General features: G+C 36.4%; 1 protein-coding gene across 1 annotated transcript; it reads left to right on the forward strand.

Moving 5' to 3' along the window:
* The first annotated feature begins 8,027 nt into the window (after positions 1 to 8,027).
* On the forward strand, positions 8,028 to 9,720 carry LOC103974386 (transcription repressor OFP8-like). The gene has a single exon (XM_009389201.3). It carries the CDS (start codon positions 8,695 to 8,697, stop codon positions 9,397 to 9,399), a length of 705 nt encoding a protein of 234 aa, XP_009387476.3. The 5' UTR covers positions 8,028 to 8,694; the 3' UTR covers positions 9,400 to 9,720.
* Positions 9,721 to 12,136: the final 2,416 nt, after the last annotated feature.

A 12,136-nucleotide genomic window follows, 5' to 3' on the forward strand; every position in this document is an offset into this window, starting at 1 on the left:
GCCAAAGAAGCTTGTCGGAACTCACCAAGAAGATCATCGTGAAGTTCAGGAGCTTGTCGGGAGACTGTTGGAACATTACCGAGAGATCATCAGAAGTTCGTCGGAAGCTCACTAGAAGAAACCAGACTAATCTTGCTTAGATAATGTCTTAAGAATCGTAGTTAGCACATAATTGGAGTTGGGATTGGGAAGTAATCCTATCGACATTGTTAGGGGCCAATTGGGCCCGAAGTTGTACTGGTTTGGACTGGAATCAAGGCCCAACCAGGGTGCTGAAACCCTGGCCAGCTATGGTACCACCTGGAGAACAATAGCCCAGGTATTCTGGGTGGTGGTACCACTGGCAAGAATGTTGCCAGCAGTGGTACCGCCCTTGTCAGGCGGTGGTACCGCCCAGTGGCAGATCCTGCAGTGGTAGTACCGCCCAGGAATGGTGATAGTACCGCTAGTACCCAGGAAACCTGGGATAAGACCTTTTTAGGCTCCGATTTTGAATCAACTTGAAGCCTATAAATACCTCTCTCATCCTTAGTTAACATACGCAAGCACAAAGAGTTTAAAAGTAAGAAAATACTATAGATATCTCTTGAGAAATCCCCTCCTCTAGCTTAAACTTAGAATTCTGTTTAGAGATGAGCGTGTGCTTGTAAAGGTTGTCTCCTAAACCTGTGAAAATGAGAAGAGGGGTATAAGAAGGAGGTTGATCTTCGCCTATTAAAAGAAGATCAATAGTTGATGTCGGTGACCTCGATGGAAGAGGAATCGGCGGAGTGGATGTAGGTCATGACGACCGAACCACTATAAAAATCTGGTTTGCCTTTTCTTTTGTGCAATTTATCTTACTGCGAACCTCCTTACCTTCTTACTATGCTTTTACTATGCCTACACTCACATACGCTTTCAATTTTCTGAAATCGATTTTTATCATACGAAACGAAGAGATTTTCAAAACTGATGTGATTTTTACCGCTACACTAATTCACTCATTCACATATGCTTTTACTCATATGTATGATACTAAAAATAAATCAATCATCATATCATGATACTCATAAGCTAGCAAATTTATATCATTTTAGAGCATCAAAACAATATTATGAGTATTTCATGCATTCATATCATCAATGTTTCAATCATTATTTCAATCATAAAAAATGAAAGATCAAGTCTAAAATTTGAGAAATTAAGAGAAACCTCGCCCCTCTTAGTGCCGACTCATTCCTAACAGTTGGTATCAAATCCTCGTATTTCTCATTTGGTTTAACACCCAAGAGAAGTGACTCTTTTTGGCTTTCAAGATGGTTACTCTCTTATTCATCCTCCCTTGTTCAATAGGACGGATTACACATATTGAAAAACTCAAATGATAGTTTTCTTACTTTCCTTGGATTTAAATTTATGAAATATTATTGAAAACGATTTTCGAATGTCTCTTCTAATGAACCATTGGAATGATTTGGAGAAGAAGACTTTTTCCTTAAATGCTAGAGCTATGAACGCTCTATTTTGCGCTTTGGATAAAACTGAGTTTAATTAGGTTTCTACTTGCAAAACGGTTTTCGAAATATAGCACACTCTCGAAATCACACAAGAAGGCGCTAATAGAGTATAAGATTCTAAAATAAATATTTTAATATATGATTTTGAACTATTTCGAATGAAGCCAAATGAAACCATTGGAGACATATACACCCGTTTTACGGATATCATCAATGGTTTAAAAGCTCTTGGCAAATGCTTTTCTAATTTTGAACTCGTTAAAAAGATTTTACGATCGCTTTCTAAGAATTGGGATTTAAAAATAACGGTTATACAAGAATAAAAAAATTTGAATGCTTTTTTGATTGAAGAACTTATCGGGTCTCTAATGACCTACGAAATGACATGCAATGCACATAAAGGCTTGAGAACCATCTTCTAAAGAATAGGAAGGATTTCAGACTAAGAACAATCGAAGACCACTCGAGCATAAGCTCAAGTGATGGTAAACTTGAACTCCTCATGAAATTTTTAAAATAAGAATCAGAAATTAAAAATAAACTTAAAAAAAAGAATAAAGCGACTTTGGATGAATCAAGCTCATCCTGAGGAAAAAAACAAAGGCGAGGTAGCAAACTATGCCTTAATGACTTTCTGCAATGAGGTAAACAACTTAAACGAAACTCCCTTAGTTTACTTTGAAATTACGTGATATTCTTCGTGAGTTATTTTTAATTTAGTTTAAAAAATTATATATATATTTCTTTTTGAAAATTACATGTTTAATGATGTAATGAAATGCAAAAATAAAATAGGATCATGCTTATCATGTTAGTAATTTTGAAGATGATAATAAAAATTGTATGTTTTATATTAAAGAAATAAAATATTAGATTTAAATCTAATGATAGTCCTATGTATGTTTTTCAAGAAGAAATAATGTGTATCCAGATGATTTTCGATTTTGTTTGAAATATTTTATACTCAATGAAACCATGATTGATGAATATGCTTTATGTTTAATGATTTCTTTGGCTTGTATGCCTTATCATGATGAATGTTTTGATTTATGATTTGTATCATACTTGAAGATTTTATGCATGAGGACTTGAAGTAATGATTTGAAATCATATGTTTTGGAATTAAGTGTTATACTTTTTTGATCTTGATAATTTTTTATCTTTTTGTTTTAAACGTACATGCATGGTTTTGATATAAGAACAAACATTTGGGCATGCTAATATAAAGTCAATCACACAAATTGAAACTAAAGAAGTTTAGATATCTTTAAGAATCATTCAACATTATATTCAACAAAACCATGCTTAATGTCTTAATAAAAAAGTAATGATGATTTGAAGTAATAATGATTTTTGGGTGATTTATGGATTATCGATCTTTGCCATTATGAAAGTTCTTTTCAGCTTTAAATGTTGATGCATATTTTTGTTTGGCATAAAAAGATAAAAGCATGCTTGTATGAAATCAAATCAATTAGATTAAAACAAAAAGGGAGAATGCATATTTTTCTTGAAAATACCTCTAAAGCTTTTCAATTTTTTAACAAGTGATTCTTAGTGATGAATCCATCTTATGTAATCTCTTGAAAATAATCTTGATTTGATGATTTGAATTTAAATAAGCTTTATTTTGATTTTTTAAAATTTATAACTTAAGATTTCTTATGCCCGAATCAAGATCTCCTATATTTCTTTTATCCACTTATAAAAGAAGAGATTTGTTAAAATAAATCATGTCTTATAATATTCATGAAAAATTGAGACATTATGCATGAATCGAGTTCTCATGAGAATCTATTTACATTATCTTCATTGAATTTTCTTAAAATGATGTTGATAATTTTGACGATCCGAATTTGAATATGTTTTATCAAAATCATGATCTTGGTTTAATGAAATTACTTGAGATATTTTTTTTAATCAAGATCTTTTTTTTGTACTCCTACGATTTTTCTTGGTATTTTACTAAAGAAGAGATTTTCTATGTAAATCATAATATTTTATATGCATGAATTGAGGTCTTGTTCTCCTACAAGATTAAATGAATTTTATCTATATCATGATCTCCTAAGAGTTATTTTTGTTAATTATTTAGAGAAGATATGTTAAAATGGATCATGGTTTCTCTTAATTTCTCAAATTTTAGACTTGATCTTTCATTTTTGATGATTGAAATAATGATTGAAACATTGATGATATGAATGCATGAAATACTCATAATATTGTTTTGATGCTATAAAATGATATAAATTTGCTAGCTTATGAGTATCATGATATGATGATTGATTTATTTTTTAGTATCATGCATATGAGTATCATGATATGATGATTGATGATATGAATGCATGAAATACTCATAAAATTGTGCATATTATAAATTAAAAATATAATGATGCATAAACATATTAAAATAATGATTAAAATATTAATGTAATTATGAATGATGATTTGATATTATGCATGCAATACTTCAACTTATGATAATGATGCATGCAATGATAAAATATTCATGATGAAAAATTATTTTGGCATTCATAACTTAAATTTTCATCTTTGATTATTCATCCTTTGTCATGATTTGAAAATTATTGTAAAGGAAAAAAGAGATACAAAATTATATTCTTCCCTTCTTTTTGACAATGACAAAAGGGGAGATAACTAGCTTGCTAGCTAGCTTGCACAAGTCAAGAAGATGCAAAAACTTGCTTGCTTGCTTGCACATCTAAAGAGAAGATGCAAACGTACTTCATGTAGCTTGCTTCATGTAAAACATTATATCTTGCTAGCTTATTATCTTGCATTATTTTTCAAAAACTTGCTAACCTTTATACTTCAAAAAGAAGTAACACTTGCCAAATTGCTAGCTTGATTGTTATAAAATAATATAAAATTTTGTTAGCTTGCACTTTGCAAAGGAAGCAAAAATGGCACTTCTCAAAAGAGAAGAAAGAGCTTGCTATCTTAAATATCACCATCTTGCCAATCTCAAGAAGCAAAACTTGCAACTTGCACATTGCAATAGGAAGCAAAAATCGCTCGCTTACACACTTCAACAAGAAAGCTATCTTGCATTTATTTTCGAAATTTTTACTAGCTTGTATGTTGTAAACTTGCTATCTTATTACCTTATATATCTAAAACTTAATAGCTTGCATGATGTAACACTTGCTAAATTTTCTAGTTTACAAATTGCATGATAATAAAACTTGATATTATGTTTTTCATGCAATGATTTAAACTTATATCTCAAACACTTGATAGTTGGAAGTTCTCCTTTTTGTTAATGACAAAGGGGGGTAAGTATGATCATATTATGTATGATGACGTGTTGCAAATATTCATGATGAAATTTGCAATGACTTGAATTCAGCTTGAATTCAAAGTTCTATCAATATGGCATATTGATAGGAAGAGTTTGTTTAAACTCCAGGAGTTAAGGTTAACTCCGTACTCCGTACTCCGTACTCCGTCATCAATTGGTTGTCATCATCAAAAAGGGAAAGATTATTGAATCTCAGATTTTGATGATGAAACCAATTGATAGTATTTATGATTTGATCTGCATTTTGAGTGACGCAGGATGCTTCGATCAGGGAGAGACAATTAAAGCAGGAAGAATCGTGTTGGGTCGAAGGAAAATGTGTCAGAAGATTGGGCGTCGGGCCAGAGGATCAGTCGACGTATTAACAAAAGGCTTCAAGCCATGGATTCGATCATCAAGCCAAGAAGAGCGGATATTGCGCCAAGGATATTGGAGTTACAGAGATTAACTGGTCGATTGGGCAATAGGCCGCAAGATCAGACGATGCGCCGAAGAATCAGATGAAGCATCGATGGATAAATGATATGTCGGACAAAATAATTCATGCTTTATAATAATTGTCTAGATCGAAGTATATTTTTGTATGTGTACTATTAACTACGATAGCAAGGCATAAAGCAAAATGAAGTCCTGGAGTCAAGAACGTGATTTCGTTAGGAGTTCGAGAATTCGTCGGAAGTCCGGACGTTCGTCGAAAGTTCTGTCGGAACCAACCGAGAAGTCCAGGAGCTTGCCAAAGAAGCTCATTAGAACTCGCCAAGAAGATTGTCATGAAGTTCAGGAGCTTGCCGGGAGACCGTTGGAACATTGCCGAGAGATCGTTAGAAGTTCGCCGGAAGATCATCGGAAGCTTACCGGAAGAAACTCGACTTATCTTGCTTAGATTATATCTTAGGAATCATAATTAGCACATAATTAGAGTTGAGATTGGGAGGTAATCTCATCAACTCTGTTAGGGGCCAACTGGGCCCGAAGTTGGACTGGTTTGGGCCGGATTCAAGGCCTAGGGTGCTGAAACCTTGGCCGACAGTGGCACCGCCTGGGGAACAGCACCGCAGGTATTCTGGGCGATGGTACTGCCCAAGCTGGGTGTTGGTACCGCCGGCAATAATGCTGCCAGTGGTGATACAGCCCTTGTCAGGTGGTGGTACTGCCCAGTGGCAGATCCTACGGTGGTAGTACCGCCCAGGAACGACGATGGTACGACTAGTACCGAGGAAACATGGGATAAGGCCTTTTTAAGCTCCGAGTTTGAATCAACTTGAAGCCTATATATGCCCCTCTTTTCTCTGGTTAACATACATAAGCACAGAGAGATTAAAAGTAAGAAAACACTGTAGAAATCTCTTGAGAAACCCCCTCCTCTAGCTTAAACTTAGAATTTTGTTTAGAGAAGAGTGTGTGCTTGTAAAAGTTGTCTCCTAAACCTGTAAAAAGGAGAAGAGGGGTGTCAGAAGGAGGTTGATCTTCGCCTATTAAAGGAAGATCGATAGTGGATGCCGATGGTCTCAACGGAAGAGGAATCGATGGAGTGGATGTAGGTTACGACGACCGAACTACTATACAAATCCGATTTACCTTTTCTTTTGTGTAATTTATCTTACTGCAAACCTTCTTACCTTCTTACTATTCTTTTACTATGCCTATACTCGCATATGCTTTCAAGTTTCCGAAATCGATTTTTATCGTACGAAACGAAGAGATTTTTAGAATCGATGTGATTTTTACCGCTGGACTGATTCACCCCCCCCCCCTCTCTCTTAGTACCGACTCGTTCTTAACAAACCCTTATGCTAAATTTAAGTCAATATAATCATGAAGTGGTCTTTCTAAAACGATAAATAACATCTCTCAGTTTAGTATAAAAATATAATTAAATTATTAAAAACAATGAAAATATCAAACTTGAATTTAGTTATAAACTCTTATAAAGTAAAAAATAAAATTAAAATATGAAAGAGGTCTTTTTTATAATTAAAATAAAAATAAAAGTAAAAAATAAAATTCAATTCCAAAGAAATAATGTTAACGTATAAGTTAATTAGGCATGGATAGAATAATAAAAAAATTAAATAGAGATACAGAGGAGTGTTATGCTAAATAGAAAAAGAAGCTAGATGGTTAACTGTTAAATCAAGGATATTTTAAGTATTTGACAAAACATATGTACTATTAGAGAATTCATAAGCATTTCATGATAAATGTTGAAATAGATGAGTTTTTTCAAAAATTCGCCAATAAATTTTTCGGACTGAGATACATGATGATGAGGATAATAACTATGATAAGACTCGGCTGACGTCAGATGATGCCTCACGCCTCGATCGACGTGACATCACCTGATCAAACGGACCAGAACGTCGGCTGAGGCGCATTAACGCTTGCTCAGGCTCAATCCTTCACGCCACGCCAACACTAGTGTCAAACGCTACCAGCCTACCCCTTGCAAGCGGGCAGCTCAGGAAGCAGTAAGCTTCCCTATAAATACCCTCTCTCTCATCAAGAGAGGGGAGGAGAAAAAACACCCCCTAACCACTATCAACTGACTTGATCGTCGGAGGGATCCGGTTGAGCACCCCGACCCAACCTTTGTGCAGGTGCGAAGGTGAAGGTCCCCACCGTCAGACGCGAAGGCGAGGAGTCCTGCCCGGAGGAAACGACGACCCTGTCCCAACCACCGCATCGGATCACCTCGGCGGACTCGAAGACCGTCTCGGGAAGATCCCCCGTCATCCGGACCTGAACCGAGCCGCGTCGGCCCCGAGGCCTCGGCTCAAAGTTGTTTCCCACAACACATGATATTAAAATTTAAAAAGATAAATATGGTGTTTCCATACTTTGAAAAGATAGATATTTATATTGCATGTAACCCATTGTAGTAAATGCAAATTTGGACTGCTATATCTGTTTAAGGAGTTATTGTCTCAATTTAGAGCATTTATTATCACTTTATGATTTATTTTCTCTGCCGAGACACTGCGACTATGTCGTGAAAACTTTACTGGGCCTTCCATGTTTGTGAAACTTTTCATCTGTTCTCCTTCTGATTCAATTTGAATGGAATCAAAAAGCAAGCAGAGAAATAAACGAGGGCGAGAGAGAGAGAGAGAGAGAGAGAGAGAGAGAGAGTTTTAAGTTCCAGGACTATAGCTGGATTATTTTGACTGCATCACTAAACTATTGCAGAGAACCCCACTTGCACTTGAAGTAGGTTCATCCATCTACTTCACTGATAAGATGTACTTGATCTCAGATCACAATATACTCAACAACAGACCTTGTTGCTGCATGAACTCGGCATGTGGCGAAGATACAGACACTTCATTTGAGTTCAGAAACCATCCCCATCACAGTAGAGGCTTCTGCAGGCATGATCCCAAGATTCAAATTTTGCATTCAATTCCTGATCCTTGCCTTCATGGATCCTTCCTCCACTCGTCTTGTTGAAGGCTGAGCCTTCTTCATCCTAAAGCAAATGACAATACAGAGAGGCAAATGTGATAAAAAGAGCCTCCCCAACTAACATCCTTTTCCTTCATCTTCCTCCAACTCCCATTCTCACCATCCCTTCTGTAATAGCTCTCATTTATCTCTCTGTCTCTCCCTAAACCTCTTCTCTCCATCCCTCCATCATCAGCATCATCTCTCTCTCTCTCTCTCTCTCTCTCTCTCTCATCAACATCTTTCCTCCACTTCACCAAAATCCGAAGTGTAGCTCTTCAGCTACTTTCGCTGCTTCAATAGCCAAGAGAATGACTATGTGTTCCGGTTTCCTTCTCTTTGTTCTCTCGAGCAAAAAGGAACCTTTTTTGAGTTTCCGCCATTGCTGAAACCTCCTTCTGCACACAAAGACCTGAGCTTTCTGCGTTCCCAATGTCTTCCCGGCCGAGAATGTTAGTGATGCGGCAACCTGTGGTGGTCGACGTCGGGTGCAGCTGCCGGCGGCCAAAGCTCCCATTTTTGTTCTCCTCCTCGCAGAAAACCACCAAGCCACCGAAGAGCCCTTGCCTCCCCTACTCTTCCACCACCACTTCATCATGGGAAACCAGCATTACCGTAACCACTAACACCACTGCTGCCGCCGTGAGCTCCTCCTCCTCCTCCTCCTCTCCCTCCCGCTACGGCGACTGCACCTCCTCTCCGTCGCTCGCGATCGACCAGCCGGAGATCTTGAAGAAGACGACTGCTAGGGGACAGCGAAGGACAAACAAGAAGAAGAGGAACAAGCGCGCGGCTGCGACGGCGGGGAGGAAGAGGGTGGTGGAGGGGAGTGTAGCAGTGGTCAAGGAGTCGTTGGATCCGTGCATGGACTTCCGGAACTCGATGCTGCAGATGATCGTGGAGATGGAGATCTACGAGTGGGAGGACCTCCGTAACCTCCTCCACCGCTTCCTTGCTCTCAACGCCCCGGGCCACCACCACCTCATCCTCCGCGCCTTCGCCGAGGCCTGGAACCTCGTCTTCGCGCCTTCTTCCCCCTCCGCCTCCACCTCAACCTCAACCTTCTCGACCCGCCGCCGTCAGCGACCGAACTCCCTTGAACGCGACAGCTGGGGCGAAGGAGAAGACGAGAGTTGAGATCCCGCAACTACCCAGTGCGACGTGGAAAAACTCCACTGGCAGGTGACAGGATCGCACACCGCAACAAAATCATAAAAAAGGAATACTAGTAAAAGTAATTATTATAATAGTTTTCTTTTTTTGTTTTAAGAAAGTATTGATAAAGAAATGATATGCTTTGGGCTTGAATGGTTGGTACAAGGGGAGGGGCCGTAACTTGTGAAGTGCTTTTAGATAGTAATGTGATGGTAATGGGGATAGAAAGCGGATGATGGGTTGTGGGGTGTGAGGGCTGTGCTTGTCCGTAGACTTTCAATGAATGGCTTTTTCATGTTCGTCTCTCAATGCAATCAAACATAGTTATTTTTAATTTATTATATAATGAAAAGGCATTTCACAATTATAACTTTATATTTTTAATATTTTTACAAACATATATTTTTTTAATCTTTTTATATGTTTTATTTAAATATAATGAAAATAGATGGTTCAATGCCCAACTTGTGAACCAATAATCTAAGCGTGGGATATTCAAATCAATTTGAATCAAATTGTTAAGGGTGAAATCGAGTCAAACTGCGATTCAGTTAAAGTAATTGATTTAATTAGAACCTATCTAATTGAACCAATTCAAAACCAATTAATTTGGTTCAATTAATCAATTAATAAGCTTTTAATTTTAAATAATTTTAAAATATATATTTTTAAATGAATTGATTCAGTTCAATTGAATCGAACGAGAATCTTAGTCTAATTGGATCAATAAAATTTGTGAAATTAGATCAATATCAATTAAAATTATGACATTGAAAATTGAGCTAGCCTTGTTATTGTATGCCCAATTTGATCACTAGTTTGTGAAATCCAAATGCCCAGAAGAATTTTTTAATTTAATAATAAATTTGATCATATTAATTTTTTAAATTAAAATTGATTCGATTAATCTTAAATGGTTAATCGAATCAAAGAATAGTGTCCTGAACCAAAACAATCAAAATCATACTATTGATAAATCAGTTCAAATCGAATTAGCTTTTTTGGTTCGATTTGAATAACCCTAAACCTAAAAATTTGATTGAGTTCATCTAAATCTATTACATGATTAAATGTTATCTTCCCACTAAAACCTTCGCTAAAATTTTTTTAAATTTTGAGTCTTATTTCTAGTGCCCATAGTTTTACTTGAATAGATGTATATCAAGCCTTTATGAATAAAAAATCATGAATTAAAGAAAATAATAATATCAGATTGATACGTTTTTAGTGGTGTAAAACATCCGACTTGGAAATCATATCACCGTATCGATAATCAAATTTAACTAATATATAGAATCTCAAAACTAGCCTGTTAATCAACCTGGCCAACTTGAATTTGATCTTTTCTTATTATAAAAATAATAATTAAATATTTTTTATTGGTAAAATTTTTAACCATGAGATCTAAGGCAATCGAGGATGTTGACGGATCGTTTCGTCACTAAATCTTACAATTACAAATGTTGGCATTATAGTGATAATTTTTGTCTATCACCTATAATTATTATTTTGATAGTGTTACATGATTCGTTGAGCTAAAAGATCGACCATACATTCGATATGCACATTTGACATTACGGTTTGATATAATGATCTGGTGTTAATTACACCTTTGTTTCTCGTATTAAGCCGATCTTATCTCAGCCTTTATTTTTTATCATATACATATCATAAAAAAATAAAAACCATATTCTACTCTCATAAGTCACATAATCTATTTTATTCCTAAATAGATTAGTGTAAATTCATCTGATTTCCCGGAAGTAATACAATTAAGTCTGTATTAACTCAATACAATCACAGACTTGAATTTTTTTTGTTTTTTGTTTAGTTGAACATCCAAATAAAATCCATCTTCTTCCATTGTATTCTTCGTGGCTACATCTGATGCTAATAGATAGCCGTGCAATAAATGCTCCCCAAGGGAAGTTGCAGTTGTCAGACATGATCTGGAAGAACTGACAAGACACAGCAGTGGTGGTCACGGATGCCATGAAACCCATGGCAATGCTCATTAATGCCCGACTTATAGCTTTGTGAGCTTTGTCAATCCTCTTCCCAACCTCCCCATTAACTCCTAAGAGACTAAGAGTTTTATGTATCCTTGCCACTATGTATCAGAGTATTATGTCTTAAAGACAAGTATAGTGATGAAATAGAAGTAAAACATTGAAGTAGAAATCAAGGTTTGTTATGTAACCTAAAACAAGTACAGAGATAAAACATTGTAGAGAGTTTATAATGCATTTTGAGCTACTCTTATACGTTAATAAACTAAGCTGTATCCTTTAAAAGTCTTCAATAGTTTAATCAAGATTATATAGAGTAAATAAGATGAGATATTTGATAAGATAAGGTTGTAAAATTTTGCAAAAGATGGGAAGACATCGTATTTGTTGGTGAGCCTCTACGCAGTGGTCGAGAAGTCAGCACGGCTCAATCCGATCCCGGATGTGTAAGGTCCCTCATGTGAAGACTCGGGCAACGATAGTGCGCGTCGGGTTGGGTTGAGCTATGAGTCTTGTTGCTTGCTTCTTCGTTGTCAGCCCTTGCACACAAGTCGAGATCGGAAGAGAGATTTCCCGACTCGATCTCTCCAAAGCTTAACTTAGCGTTGAGTGAAATAAGAGTGAGTTGAATATACGAAAGTCCTCCCCCTCCTGATTAAGGAGGGTTAGCTTTTATACCTACAAGGATGAGTTAGCCGTACATGGTCAAT

The sequence above is a fragment of the Musa acuminata genome, chromosome BXJ1-8, assembly GCF_036884655.1.
Source record: "Musa acuminata AAA Group cultivar baxijiao chromosome BXJ1-8, Cavendish_Baxijiao_AAA, whole genome shotgun sequence".
Lineage (NCBI taxonomy): Eukaryota > Viridiplantae > Streptophyta > Magnoliopsida > Zingiberales > Musaceae > Musa > Musa acuminata.